Raw genomic sequence first — 16,559 nt, forward strand, 5'->3', positions numbered from 1 at the left:
ACTCACTTTGTATTGTATCTATATATTTTTTTATTATGTTTATTGTAAAAAATACAATTAAAAATATTACCTAGACTCTAGAGCGAGCCGCAAGATACGTAAACATATTAAGGCCGATTACACCAAAAAACTCGCAGACCCAACAGATTGACGATCGTCGTGAACAATCATCGACTTAATAGAAATTACATGGAACGACTCAGCTAACAACTCAATCGTGTTGGCGCTTGATTTCATTTGTTCATAATATTCTCTCAAATGCTAGTGTGATCAAGTAAAAAGTAAAGAAAAAATGAAATTTAGACAATTAAGTAGTTGCTGATTGTACCTAATTACTAAGATATTATTTTTGTTTTGTATTATTATTGTCTGTTAAAATAATAAAAATCAGAGTCTTCAGTATGTAAACATCAAATTTGAGTTTATTTATTCAAGAAAACAAAACATTGTCGACATAACAAATCCAAATTTAAGACGTTCACAAGATGATATTTTCATTATAACAAATATTATCACCCTCGTGTGAGAGAAGAAGAAAATATATATAATATTAATAAGATTAAAAAAATATAGGTACAATTTTATACTGAAAAATAAAAATTCGAATACAAAATATATAGCGCGTCATGGAAAATGCCTACGTCTTTGGGGAACGCATTGAATAGTCTTGCACAACTCGCTAATGATGCCTGATAGGCTTGACACGAGGAAGCGGTTCCTATACAGAATATTAATCATGGCTGCAACCACGTAGGTAGTTGACAGGAGCGTTTAAATTCAACGTGTTGTTATGTCAAACGCTCAATTAAGGTTAATTAGGATATTTTCGTACGTTTTCGGTTATCTTCGGGTGAAGCGTGCCCAAAAATAGGAATTGTTCTAATTTGATCACAACTCCTGGGAACGACTCAAATGTGATTTTTTTACGATTAGGGCGATTGTGGCAGACGGTTGGCCAGAGAATCTGCGCTTTAAACTTTATTGTAATCAGACTTTTGGCTTGTCAATAGAGCGCCTGCATTACTGAAGAGAGGTTGTAGTCAAAGAAGAAGAATTACGATGAATCAAAAATATAAAATTCGCAGTGAGCAACTACTACAATTTTTGGCATATTTTTGGCGGACCATAATTTTGTAACCTTCTAAAGATAGTGTTTTCTAAAAGAACCTGTCCGATTTTCACAAAAATATGGGGTGATGCATTTGTTATCAGTCGATCGTTGCTGTTTATTGCTCAATAAAATAAACAGGGCGTATTTTACCTAGAAATCTGTTTCTGATAAGGTAGGTACACATTTATTATAGGTATAGTTATCAAATCAAAGATATATAGCTAACAGTGTGCAGGTTACATTAATTTGTGAAAAGCAGGTAAGAGAAAAAAATATCACGAATACTCGTCAATTAAAAATGCCAATACTGATGATTGTGTATACATAACTTGAAAACATCTCATGCATATAGATACTAGAATATAATCATTTTGTAGAAAAAAATACGACACCCGACAACACTTGAACCTGAAAAAAAATAATGGTGCGAATCAAGCAGATACATGTTCAAGTCCCGTCGGGTGTCATATTTTGTTTATATCTGTAATAAATTAACAATATTAAATTATTACCTATCTGATTCGGCATTTATACTAATAGAAAAAATAATATTATACATATTATATAAATAATTAAGATACTTACTTAAATTAGTAATTTTTTGTAGTGATGAGTAAAAAACATGTAAAATATAAAAAATCCACGAACCCTAACTAATTAAATTAGCATACAATTTGAATTGAGATAAATTTAATATCATACTATTAATTATTGTTGTACCCAAACTGAGATTCATTTTTTTTTATAAAATTAGACAATAATAGGTAATAAAAATGTACTTAGTTTTAAAAAATGATTTCTGTAATATTTGTAGTACCTACCTAGAGAACCTATATTTTTGATCAATTATTAATTTAATCTTTGAGGTTATTAGCATTTATTTTGTGAAATGTCCATCTAGCTCTTTTTCTGCACCTCTGCGACTTCTTATTTGATCTTCTTTTAATAATAATATAATCATAAATAGTTTGTTCTTACCGATATTCATGAATGCATAGACTAATATACTTTATATGCGATAATGGTAACCCTAAAATGCCGTGCGCCCCATTGAATGTTTTTTACTTTTCATACTATCAAAATAATAATGGATATTGATTTTATCTATTGGCCCATGCCATTTAAATAATGATTATTTATTTTTACTACTGATTTTTGAATATTATTTCTTGCTTAACCAATATTTTACATTCAACATTAAAACTGGCGGGCTTATACCGATACTTTGAAATAAATACTTACCATTTATTTAAAATTCTGACAGTTGTTATTTAAAAATGCACGCCCTTATTAATTCGCAGACCAGGCTCGTTGGATTTCAAAGATGTTTGATATTATACTCTCCTAGATGCCAGACTTCGTCCGTCAATCACTATTCAATTTCTATTTGACACATAAAGAGACCGTGCAATGTCTTTGATTTGACATATACGCGATCATTCGGACCGAGAAAATCTGTAATTGTTTTTAAAACATTTTCATTGTTTAATTTGTCAATTTACACATTATAAAATGAGAGGTTTATCGATTACCTATGTATTTATTTGTACCTATTTATTAAATTCATAAAAAAAACGTAAAACTTGTGTTGTTTTCACTGCTATATTATTTAATGCAAGTCTACATATAAATAACACAAAATTATAACCTTTTCTAACCCTGAAATAAGGATATATTTTACAACGTTTTTATTAGCTTGAATTCTTGTTTGTCCGGTGGTTGTTTGTCCAGTACAAATCTTGCAATCGCTTTTTAACTAACTTCCCGACTAGCTAGACCTTTGAAACTTTTAGAAAATATCAGAACACGATGCCAATGCATTCTTTTAATATGTACTTTTAGCAATCTTTAAGTAGAATTGAAGTTCTTTATATCTAAAAGTTCTTTTTATCTTGTAATTATTCATATATTATAAATAATAGACTTCTCGTCTGACAATAAAATTCCTGAATGATTAAATACCAGCTACTTATTTTATTATATAATTCAAGATATATTCACAGATGGCAGTTATCTCGACAGATCGTTTGCGCCTATTTTTATAAACAATGCAAAATTTCCAACACCAACCAATTTTCAAAAACTATTCAAAGCCGGTTTTTTTCATGGTTCCTTGAACACGAAGAAGCATGATTCTTTATTCACAACTCGTTTCCCAGCGATTAATCGTTGGTGGGGCATTGTTATTTCGTGGCTTCTCATGATTATCTAAGGTCATTTTTTTATAGCGACGTAATATCTACACGCAATGAAACAGTTCTAAAATAATAACATTTTTGTCAATCAATATTCTCAAAGTAATTCTTCTGCCAATTTCTGTGATTATTATTAATTTAATCTCTTATATGTAATAATTTCACTTGCAACATTCTTATCGCGGTTTGGTTTGGTTTTTTTTTATAGTATTAAAAGTAATCTAGATGGAACTTGTGTGCAGTGTTGCCATGTCTACTAAAATTTCAGTAGATCTACAGATATTTTTTGCCAATAAACTGAATTTTTTTTCGAAATTCAAAAAATCTACTGATATTTGTGTTTTTCCATAATTGTAAGTAAACTGATGATTATTTTAATAAAAAACGTGAAATGATTTACGCACGCCCTCTTTTGATGTGTGACACTTCTAAATTAACAAAGAAAGCATTGTAACTCTACCCAAGAGCGCTATTAATTTACCCACTACTGTACGACATGATCTTCTTGGCTACGTGTTAAAACTGTGAACTAACAAGCTCCTCCCATTTTTTACCGCATTTCCATTATAAACTGACAAGCTCCTCCCATTTTTAACCACATTTCCACTATAAACTAACAAGCTCCTATAATTTAGTCGACGACAGCGCCTTCCAGCTTGTGCCTAAATCTTCTTGTTGGACATTAACATAATCATTGTTCAAAAAATGAAAATATAATTTAATATTAAATTCTACTGATTTTTAAAAAGGTTTTATCGATAGCTATTTCGGTTGTAGCACCATTATCAAGACTATTCAGATGACTGTGTAACATCAATACTTTGAAAACCTTAAGTGGGGTTTTAATGGATATTATTAGTTATTTTTATCCTTATTAGTCTTAAATCATCTCCTATATATTATTATCCAACAGCTTTTTCGGGTTTTAGCGAGCGATTGTGTGCCTTATTCGTCATGTCCGATGGGTTCAAAAAAATAATCGGTTCTCGGATCGTTTAAAATGGGTTTTCCATAGTTGACACCCGCATGATTAGTTTCCATTCGAATTCGGTGATTTTTGTTCATTTCCAAATACATTTTCGAGCGACACGCGACTTTATTGACAACTGATTATGTCGGGAATTTATTTTTTCACAATGTTTGCAACACTTAAACCAACTCACCAAAGATGGCCGCTTTAAATTTAAAATGCGTTTTAACCGATATATACAATCAATTTTCACAAACTAATCATAATAAGATTAACCGATAAACATATTGAAACTGATTTATTATATTTTTATGAATTAAGTTCTTTGTTTCAAGTTAAGTTTCTACACCTCTGACGGAAGGAAAGAAAGTATTTTGACACTATGTATTTATCACGCTATGTATACTAAACTACATTATTTCAATTTACCCACCACATATTTACTTATCGGATGCATTCGAGTGGCTATAATTCGAATAGAGCACAATTTTATAAAACTCAACACAGTCACAAAAAAATCACTTTTAAAAACTACCATCCGTTATCGTCATCATTACGAAGTTGTAGCTGAGATTATTTACGTCTTATAATGATTTTAAAGATGCACATCACTATATAATAACTCACATTTATAGCAAGCACCCATAGATAACTATAATTATTCAAATAAACAATAACATTTATACGAATTCCGATTAAAACTATTTATTTCATTTCTACGCGGCGTTTTAACGATTACCAAGGAATAATATTTCAAAATTTGATAACGTCACTTTTTTTTGTACGGCTGTTAAATGAAATTTTTTTTGAACCAATGAAACGTATATACATTTAATTAGCTCATTATAACCCAAAAATATTTAAAAGGTATTCAACAATAATTGGTGTTATAATATACATAATATTATTTAAATCATCATCAACCAGGATCAATCCACTGCTAGATGAAGGATTCTGCAACCTGATTCTACTATTAGCGGTTAAGGCCATGCATTAGTTGAGACACGGTCTAAAAAGATCGTCGCTAGGCGATGCGCGGTTTGCGGGTCGCGGGTGCAAATGAGGCATGTCAAACCAAATATTATTTGTCTTATAAATCCAACATGTGTCCATTTAATGTTCTGTTTATTGTTTTATCAGTGACAATAATAATATATTCATTGACATGTTTTCTTTTTAAAGTAAATGGGTAAAGTTTTAAGTCATCTTTACACGATTTAGGAATTATTACGGCCGTCGCCATCACGAAGCAAAATGACGTCCTTCCAGCTCTACATGCTCTCTCAGAATGGGAGCGAGTGCAAAATTTCGTCGCGCCTATGGTAGAAAATTATTTGGCGTTTCACTGATGAATCACCTTAAACAAATTTGTGATATTATGCCTATTTCTATCATCGTTATCAACATCGACCTGAACCAATCCACTGCTGGATAAAGGCCTCCCTAGCCTGATTCTACTCCTTTCTGTCATTTGAATTGTTGTATTTATCAAAATCTGTAATATTATATTTTTCTACGTATTCATATCGTTATCATCATCATCATCATCATCTGATAATGATGATTCATCATCATTAACCAGGATCAATCCAGTGCTGGATGAAGGGTTCCGTCACCTGATTCTACTACTAGCGGTAAAACGATTTTTTGATATTATACCTATTTCTAGCATCCTTATCAATATCGACGTTAACCAATCCACTGCTGGATAATGGCCTCCCTAGCCTGATTGTTTTGCTATCTGTCATTTGAATTGCTGTATTTATCAAAATCGGTGATATTATATTTATCTACATATTCATATCGTCATCATCATCATCGACCTGAACCAATCAACTGCTGGATAAAAGCCTCCCTAGCCTGATTCTATTGCTATCTGTCATTTGAATTGCTGTATTTATCAAAATCGGTGATATTATATTTATCTACATATTCATATCGTCATCATCATCATCGACCTGAACCAATCCACTACTGGATAAAGGCCTCCCTACCCTGATTCTACTCCTTTCTGTCGTTTGAATTGCTGTATTTATCAAAATCGGTGATATTATATTTATCTATATATTGATATCGTTATCATCATCATCATCAACTAGGATCAATCCACTGCTGGATGAAGGATTCCGCAATCTGATTCGACTACTAGCGGTTAAACGAATTTGTGATATTATACCTATTTCTATCATCCTTATCAACATCGACTTGAACCAATCAACTGCTGGATAAAGGCCTCCATAGCCTGATTCTATTGCTATCTGTCATTTGAATTGCTATATTTATCAGTGATATTATTATCTACATATCTATATATAATGCCATTATTATCACGAGCCTCAATAAATCCACTGCCGGATGAAGGCCTCTCTACGTTGATTGTATTCTTGACAGTATTGAATTTCTATATTTATTAAAAATGCTAATGTTATTTATCTACATATTCATATCGTCATCATAATCATCATCATCATTAACCAGGATAAATCCACCGCTTGATGAAGGGTTCCGCAACCTGATTCTACTACTAGCGGTTAGACGATTGCTATATTTATCAAAATTGTTGCAATTATATTTACCCATTCGTAATATCGCCATTATCATCATCAACCAAGATCAATCCACTGCTGGATGAAGGTTATCCCAACCTAATTCTACTCTACTTGGTCATATAAATTGCTATATTTTTTAAATTTATGATTTTATATAATATCTATCTACCCATTTATATCGTCATCAACCTGTATCAATCCACTGCTGGATGAAGGCCTCTTTAAGGTGATTCCACATCTTTAGGTCTTATAAATCCCTATTCTTATCAGAATTGTTCTATTTCTCTCAGATATAATAATATGTATTGCTTCATTATTTATCAACATTTGTTTCGATATGAATGTTCCGCACCGGGAAACTGTATTGACAAATCAGCGAAATGTCAAACTGTCTGACGTGAATAAAAAACCCATCGCGAAGGGAAAACTATGGCGCCATCTATGCATACTTCACAATTATATTAAAATCCAACACCGCCAAGTCGTCTGCAAGACCTAGCGAGACAGACTGGCGACCGCCAGCTGGCTCAGCTAGTATCTAATAAATATTATGGAATCTACTGAATTATTAAATTTGTCAAAATCACCTGAAATTTTAAATTTTGACTTGGCAACACTGCTTGTGTATTTTCTATTTATAGAGGAATTTTGTTTCTGTCAAGGCGCTCCAAAACATATTTCTTGTATTAGTAATCGAATCAAAGGCGCCGTTTCCGCAATGCCACGGCTTGAAAATGTAAACTGTCAGCGTACAGGTTTGATCTATTAAAAGATGCACTAAAAGTGAAACAGGTAAGATATTACAATTAATAATCGAATACTACCTAATTGTCATTTTGTTCGCCATTATTGATTTTTTGTTATGCCGTTGCCAGTGACTTGCACGTAGATGTTTACTATGAAAGAAAATAACCTCATTCTTTTGTTTCTTTGACAGATGATCAATCGCAATGGCCCAATGCTTTTCAGCGTGCGGCTGCAATGACCTGGAAGGTGTAACGAGATCTGATTTGGATCGTTACACTGATAAAATCGACAATGTTTTAAACGAAGTCAACGGCAGGCGGTTATTTAGAGACTTCATGATCACTGCGAAACTGAAAGATGGCAAGAAATGTTTGAGTGTTTACGAGGAATGCGACAGAGTTATCAATTCGCCCGCTGCATCGTCGACTGACAAGAAAATATACGAAGAATTCCTATCGGAAGTCGACGAGCTAATCGAGGATGCCGACCGTGTGGAGAATCTAGATTTTGCCATCATGGAAAAACTTACAATCACGAGAGATACAGAGGCGAAACATGAAATTATTACTATTCTCAAGCTCCTAAAAACCGAGCTAACGAAAGCTTTACGTCCTGAATATAGATTATTCAAAAAACATTTTGTTACCCAACGTTTTTAGATTTAATTCACAGTCAATGTTATTTTATGTTCAGCTAGGCTGAGAGGAGTAACCAGATTTATTTATTAACTGTATGTATTCGTTTACATTACAATTACTGTATGCCTTTACAAAAACCTGTGACTAGACGACGAAATGATCTTAAGTTATTTTTTATATTTATTACCAGATTTTGTGCCTATTAAATAAGAATTTATACACACAAAGTTCATTTTTTTTATTTATTTGGTTATCTAACACTCCTACTACATGTTTAATACGGTACCACATTTCTCATCAATATAAGTATATAGGTTATAAGTTGGTAGGTATAAATAGAACATGTTGGTTTATATTTCATAAAGCTATTGAAGAACATTTTTAACAAAATTTTAGATAACATTTTGGTGTTTTTAATGGATATTTTTTCATTATTTTAAACAACCATTTTAAATAATAAACATTGCCGCCACACATAGACAGACATTTTAACCAACTTAACAAAAGTATATTAGCTATGAACTTAACAAACGAAATTTTATTGATTGTGTTGCCGTACTTAAACCATAGACTATAGACTAATATACTTTCAATAGACCATAGAGTAAAAAAAGTAATAAACTTATCTAGACGTTTACGTTTATTATGACTCCCGGGCGCGATGTCAAAACAATATTAGAAGACAATAAATAAAGAGTTAAAATTGAAATTGCAACTGGGTAATGAATTGTTATGGGCCGTGTGCTGTATTAGTTGTATGGATCATTTAATTTGTGCAACAGGGTAGAAGTTTCTTCGGTTGATTCAGCAAATTCGACCCCCTGCTTCAAAATGACTTCAACCGAACAGGTTCAGAATAAAACATGGGAATTATCCCTTTACGAATTGCACAGAACACCGCAAGATGCAGTAACCGACGCAACGGAGATTGCCGTATCTCCCAGAAGCCTTCACAGTGAATTAATGTGTCCGATATGCCTCGACATGCTGAAAAAGACTATGACAACCAAAGAATGCCTGCACAGGTTCTGTTCGGATTGCATTATAACCGCGTTACGTTCTGGTAATAAAGAGTGCCCCACGTGTAGGAAAAAGCTAGTGTCGAAGCGTTCCCTTCGGCCCGATCCCAATTTCGATTTGCTGATATCCAAGATTTACCCCAGCCGCGATGAATATGAGGCTCACCAGGAGAGAGTTTTGGCAAAGTTGAACAAATCTCATTCCCAAGCGGCTTTAGTGAATTCTATAACCGAAGGTATTAAGTTGCAATCTCAAAACAGGCCTCAGAGATCTCGTAAGGCTCAAGATGACAGTAGTACCGTTCAGGCTTCCGCAAACGGAGGTAGCGAAAGTGCTATTGCTGTTCCTCCGGTGCCCGCCAAAGATGGCGCTGCTACGACAGCCTCCACAGCTCAGTCGACTTCTAATCCTCCTTCTGTAAGGAGTACGCCTTCTCCGGTGCCGTCTAATGTCAGTTCCACTTCTAAAAACACCACAGGAACTGCAAAACACGCAAAGTCGATTCTTACTTCGGAACGCAGTGAAGAGAGCGAATCCAGTGAGGCTGATGGGAGGTAAATAGTTTGATTGTATTCAATTTAACATATTCTTCATTCATATTGGCATATAACTGCTGTCTATTATATGTATACTTTATGCATCAATATAATATATACGTGTATGGCGTGAATATGCTGAAGTCTAGAAACATCAATTCTCAGGGCATCTATTTGTTAAGTTTTCTACGTAAATCAGGAATGTTTTTTAATTTTAGTTTGTTGAGAATTTACAGACATTTTACAAACATTTAAAAACATCCATAAACAAACAATCTGATTTACCACAGAAAGCCAAACGTACAAATAGCTGCTCCGAGAATTGTTGTTTTTAGATGTATCGACATACTCACGCTGTATTATATATTATATTACGTCATATATTATGAAAGTTAGTAGTTTGAAAAGTTTGTTAAAAATCAACTAAAAAAAAATTGAACATTAATAACTTGAAAACATCATTTTTGAAAAAAATATGATGATCGACAGGATTTGAACCCGTATAACTACTGGTATCGCGTCAACTGTGCATTAACCAATTCTGCTACGAGCCTCCTATCTAATTACGACAATTTAAACTTAGTAGGTCATACATGAAATGCTTAGAATCAAATTGCGTTATTATTGACTATCGGTTTTTGTGTTTTAAATCAAGGAATATTAATTGCCTTAATTATTACTAACCGACGTCCGGCTCTCGCTAAATATTTAGTTGTAACGTCTACTCGAAACAATTTTAAATAAACCATTTCTTTTATTTAACGAATAATTGAAAAGATTTTGAGAATTTAACAGTCCATAATATATTGAACATACATAATATGTTTTCTAGTGGGTATATATCTGATGTGTTTTCAAGAAAAAATCATTCTCAGGAGCAGTTACCCAAGACTGACATCTTTAACTGAATTTACATGACTAAGTTAAGAGTGCCCGTGGGAGAGAGGAGCACATAGAGGCAAAATTAAAATTTGTAGTAAATAACAAAAGCCAATGCAAAACTACCGAACAATCTAAGTAAAAATATATTCACGTTGTCAGTATGGCACTGACAGTGCAATAAAATTGGCCTTTGTGGCGACCAGGTCGAACGGTTCAATGGATCCAGCAACTGGTCGAACCGAATTGAGCAATTCTTTCTGTTCCGTACATATTTTTGAACATTCCCATAGAATGTGGTTTGCATCTTGTATTTCTTTCCACAGCAAAATTTTTAACAGATGAAATGGTATGGGGGGCTCCATCTTGAAAAAAATAGCTGATTTTGGCAAAAGTCATGAATTCAAGAATGAAAACCTAACCTAATAAATAATCCAGTATGTCGGCTATTTTCAAAATTTGTTTGCTGCCGTCTTCCTGTGAAGTGTACACCGACAAGAACCGTCTTTTATTTAGACATGAATTTTATGTCAGTACTATACGACCCAAATAGGTTGGACAGTCTTTAATATACGGCCATATATTTCCGATACGAAATTTACCGGTGAAGTGTGATACGGCGAACTGCATACGCACAAGTTTCCGGACACGGATAAAAAGGTGTATCACTGTTATACTTAATGATTTGAATTATTTTTCAGAACTGAAGGCGGCGATTCTCTGGATACGGAAGGAGAAGGAGGCTCTGACACTTTGCTGTCAAACGAAATAGAACTGGTGTTTAAACCGCATCCTACCGAAATGACTGCTGATAATCAGCTAATAAAGGCCCTCAAAGAGAATTCTGTTCGATACATTAAAACCACAGCCAATGCTACAGGTGAGAAATTACCCCAAATGGGGTAAACATGAATATTTTGGGGATAATGAAGGTTAGGTAAGGGAAATGTAATGCGAAAGTAGCTCTCCATCCTCAGACACGTAGATTATTAGTACCAGCCTGGTAAATCTGGTAAATTCTATATATTTTTTTTGATGAGTTAATAGAATCAGAATGTTTATTAGAAAAAATACTCAATTAAAGTTGGAATGTACGGCCATTTTTAAACAAATGTAATAACAATTTTTTAATCTGCAATTTGTAGTCAGTTTAATGAAAACAAATAATATGTATAACTGACAAATTGCAATATTTATGTCGGATCTTAACAGCCTACCTCCACCCTCCGCCACTGTCATCTGTTAATACTAGCACAACATAATATTTAAAATAATGATAATTTATTGGTTTGTGTCTATAATAATAGTTTTCTTTTATATTGTTGAAAAGAAGATTTTCTGGAAGGTAATTTGGAGAAGTAGTATGAGAGAAATTAGGGTAGCTGCAGTATCGTCCTGTGTAGGTAGCAGGTCATGCGTTGCTTGATCTAGCTTCGATGCTTACCAATTGCTCTCTCTGAGCATTTTTAAATCAACACGTATCAAACAATATACGGACAGTTTTTGTATAGATTTCTAGTTATACCCTCAGTTTTCTGGGTGATGCACTCGTGTGATATACAATAGGCAATTGTGTAGGTAGAGTAACCATGGTAATAACAACATAATAATCCCATTTCAATATTTCCCACTCGTGGTGGGTAGTATCAGTGACGTCCCGTGGGGGGGGGGGGGGGTAGGCAGATTGATTGTTGCTGGGTGGCGGTAGTTATTCAAAGGGCGGCAAATCGAGGAGAATCATTTGGTGTATATAGAAATAGCTATCTAAACTTATTAATAACGAAAATATCTTTTCCATTCAAAAATTCAGCTCAGTAGTTGAAAGCAAAATGTATTAATTAAGATAAAAGGTTTAATAGGACTGTAATTTTTTTTCGGGTCGCGATGTCTAGTTTACTTCCGTTGACTTTCGACGTCCTCGGTGACCAGAAATGACACGTGCAGATTTACAAATAATAGTCTGACCAGTACGCACAGAAGTTGCTATAGCTGTCAAAACAAAAAATGCACCCCCTCTTACAGAGCGTCCCACCCACCGCTCCTGGTCCACGATTTTAGTCTGTATAGAAGGGTCATTATATCGGTTATCGATTTAATAATGCCTAAACCTTTATGATCTCAGGCTAATAATATCATTACAAAAAGTTTTGTGAAAAATAAAAGCGACACGGATTGCCCTTAATTCCTCAAGATGGAGCAAATTAATGTATCGCTTTATCCACTTTTTTGAAAAAATATTTTTAAATTTAATTTTGTATGTTTTGGTGGTAGGTATATATTTTATTGGTAATATATCCCTACAACACATTTCTTAGATATTGGAGTTATGATAGGATGATAAAAAATACTGTATAAAAAATGGGGTGGCATTTTATCTAGGGACGTCACTGGGTACAATGGAATAAAGGCCCTTGAAACAATTCAAACAGTAATTACAGTGTACTATAATGTCGATGGTTGTTTTTGTAATCTCTAGTTGACCATTTGAGCAAGTATCTGGCGATGAGGCTGACGCTTGATCTGGAGACGGACCTGCCCGACACGTACCGACTGCTCACCTTCTGCATTTACATCGCTCCGCAGCCCGGACAGTTTGTCGTGCTGTCTGGCAATCAAAACCTTCGACAGGTCAATGACAAATTCTGGAAGGTAATTTTCACTTTGTAATTTATTTTGGAACATGCCGATCTCTGTTTCGACGGAAACAAAATAATATTAATACTATCGACCGAAGATACTTGATGGAATTTGAAATTAAATTCTAATGGATTTGAGTCGTTTTTTGCGACCCGGGTTTCGCCTTTCGGCATCTTCAGGCACTGTGTATACTCACCAAAGGCAAACACACTGACAACGAACACTCTTAACTCTAATTTATATAATAAATCAATACAATAAAGTAGGTAAAAACTCCACCACTGAACCATTTATTAAATGAAAAACATACGTTTGACATTGCAAAAGGTGCAAAATTACTTCACAGTCATGCGGATGATTATAAATAAAATTATTAAGATTAATAAGATTATAAGAAATATTATAAATAAATAGAGCACAGTTGCAGAGCCTATCTATCTTGAATGATCAACTTAGCTTTCCTAGTAGCCCATTGCTATATCCTATAATATGATGGTTTGTTTGCGAGACTATATAATATTTATATATATACCATACTATGGTCAATGGTATTGATAATATACAATATTTATGTACCTATACTTATATGTATATTGAGTGCATGGCGACCTTTGTCTTGGGTAACTGCTCCTGAGACATTCCCAGTCATAAAAATAAAAATGATGCTTTACATCCAAACGTAGGGTTCCGTGATACGCCCGATTAAGACCGTGTGGGGTGCGGGACGGGTGTGGTTTGGTGGGGCCATTAACTTCAATGTCAATGCATAAGTACAGAATATTAGTCTTGGTTACCAATGATACTAAAATGTTGAGGAATCGCCGTCAAGTAACTCACTGTTGCGAACTATCATTCATAAAAATATGCCAGATTGGGTAAGAAACTAAGCTAGTTGGCAGAAAAAAAATGCTAGATTTTCACATAATTGAAAAGAAACTAGCTTTTCAAAAAGTGAATCGTAACTATGGACATTGGTTTTACACAACCAATTACATTGAAGAAAAATTTATTGTTTCGTAATTAATATGATGAGCAATTGATGTCATTCGACTGGGCTGTCCTCCGTCAAACACTACCTTAACAGTTATATAGAATTTACAATCGCAAACTTTGAAATGATTTACTCAACTTGACGAATTGTATTTACTTAATCCTCAATACCTCAGTTATTGTAGATATGTGCTTCACGATTTTTTATTATTATATTCTGTAATTTCCATTCAAATTTTCATGTTAATCTTTTTGTGTTTCAGGTGAACAAACCTTTGGAGATATATTACTCATGGAAGAAGACGTAGAATTTTTATTTTATCGTAAGCGTTTTATATTTTAAGAAGAACGTTAAGACTATTTGAAATCAGTTCTAAATTAAGCACGATACCTCAGTTTCGCGTAGCCTGGAAGATTTAATGTAATTTAAGTTAGCATTTTTATTAATTAGTACAATATATTTTGCAGTCATAATACGTGATAGTTTGTTTTCCGTTTTATCAAATAACATGTTTGACGATCATTCAATATTAATTATCCAACGTGACCATATTTTAACTAATAAGAAAATTTTACTCTGTATGTCTCCATGAATGAATGCCTCTTTCTTTAACGTAATTCGGATGTCGGTCAGAGGAGACTCATAATTTCATTCCAAATAAAGGCAGATACTAAGTGGTCTCTCACATGCAAACTCGACGTGACTGCAACTCATCGATTTTGAGCCAGATGTAAAGTGATAGGTATTTAAATGCTGTAAGGCCGGTTTGGATTAGTCGAGTCGTTTAGTCGAGTGGTGAGTGATTTCTTCTTCGACCATGTCCGATCCTAATAGGATCATATGGGTCTCCATAGAGTCGAGGTTTGTATTAACAGATTTTGTTTTTACAAGAAATTGAAAAGAATGCTGGTGATTGATTTAGTCACCACTAAATGTCTTAGTAACTGAAAAGTGTCCGAACACAGTACATTAGTGGGTGACGTGTGAAAATGAATAGAGCCCTGTTCAGACTTGTCTCGTGGCTTGTTTGGTATTAAGTGAGAGGTGGTGGGGGTGCTACACGACCGAAAAATTAGAATAAAATGGATTGATTCGACTAACTGATTTAACTAAATTACCTGACTAAATTTGTCTGTTCATACATGAATAGTTACTAAATTACTCGCCACTTGACTTAATTACTCGACTAATCTGAATCGGCCTTAAGTCTTAAGCCTCAATTACACTGAGCTTCTTTACGAGCTGTTTGTTGGCGAATTTATAATCTGCCTGTAAAGTCGCCCAGTGTAATCATCGAACATGTTAGCTTGTTCGATGATTACACTGGGCGACTTTACAGGCAGATTATAAATTCGCCAACACACAGCTCGTAAAGAAGCTCAATGTAATTGAGGCTTTAGGCAGTCGAAATCAATAATTTAGTGACTGTGCAAGGCTGACTATTGTGGCCGTGAAACATTTACAACATAAAATAAAATTATGTGTACATAAACTTTCAATAACATTAAACCTTTATACATTCTAAAATAAATCCACCAAACACCATTGATAATTACAATCACAATAGGCAGTGCTAGTTATTGATTATCTTTGAATGCATAAATGAACATTTTCGATTGCATATTTCATTCAAATTATTACCATTTATTTCCAAATGCAACTATTATACAGTTAACGATATTGCATTCGAAGTATGAGTAATAATTACCATCGAAGTTTACTGTTTCATGTCACGGCCTGACTATAGAAGGCCTTGTGCCAGTGCCGTGAAAACGCCTAATACTATAGAGAAACTCAAGTGAAAGCTCCTGTCAAAATATTTAAATATATTGTGCACAGAAAAAGAATATTTAGTTTGCGACAAAGCAAAATTGATTTGAGCACCATTTACCAATGCAAATTATATTTTATCCATTTTTAAATATCAATTATTGTCGACGGGTAATATTTCTAATTGTGAATATTAACTGACTACAGAGTGCATGGCCCCCACATTCTGAAGCGGGCCCACAGGCCATGATGTTTGGCGGGCCCCCCAACCTATGGCTAAGGTTCATGGCAGTGTAATGTTCTACAGTAGTGTTAACCAAATCTTATTCTGTGGAACTTCAGGTTCTGTGTTTTTTTTAGAGATTTTTGGTATTTTTAAATAAATCCACTTGAATTGTCGGCACATGGCATCATATTATGAAGCACTGGTCGCGACCCCTTTTTGTGATAGTCAAGTAACATGCGACCATTCGCCGCCATATTCGATAAAAAGTGATTTTTATTAATCAGGAAACA

General features: G+C 33.9%; 2 protein-coding genes across 2 annotated transcripts; both read left to right on the plus strand.

Annotated features, from left to right (window-relative positions):
* The first annotated feature begins 7,462 nt into the window (after window positions 1-7,462).
* On the plus strand, window positions 7,463-8,437 carry LOC147070305 (uncharacterized). Its single transcript, XM_085949397.1, has 2 exons — window positions 7,463-7,617; window positions 7,763-8,437. Exon 2 carries the CDS (start codon window positions 7,776-7,778, stop codon window positions 8,229-8,231), a length of 456 nt encoding a protein of 151 aa, XP_085805523.1. The 5' UTR covers window positions 7,463-7,617; window positions 7,763-7,775; the 3' UTR covers window positions 8,232-8,437.
* A 374-nt stretch (window positions 8,438-8,811) lies between these two features.
* Window positions 8,812-15,340, plus strand: Sce (E3 ubiquitin-protein ligase Sce). The gene is made up of 4 exons (XM_085949396.1): window positions 8,812-9,784; window positions 11,347-11,525; window positions 13,122-13,294; window positions 14,536-15,340. The coding sequence occupies exons 1-4, from the start codon at window positions 9,042-9,044 to the stop codon at window positions 14,578-14,580; spliced, it is 1,140 nt and encodes a 379-aa protein (XP_085805522.1). The 5' UTR covers window positions 8,812-9,041; the 3' UTR covers window positions 14,581-15,340.
* The last annotated feature ends 1,219 nt before the right edge of the window (window positions 15,341-16,559 follow it).

Source organism: Rhyacophila brunnea, unplaced genomic scaffold (genome assembly GCF_057557595.1).
Source record: "Rhyacophila brunnea isolate RB1 unplaced genomic scaffold, BYU_Rbru_1.0 scaffold_22, whole genome shotgun sequence".
Classification (NCBI taxonomy): domain Eukaryota; kingdom Metazoa; phylum Arthropoda; class Insecta; order Trichoptera; family Rhyacophilidae; genus Rhyacophila; species Rhyacophila brunnea.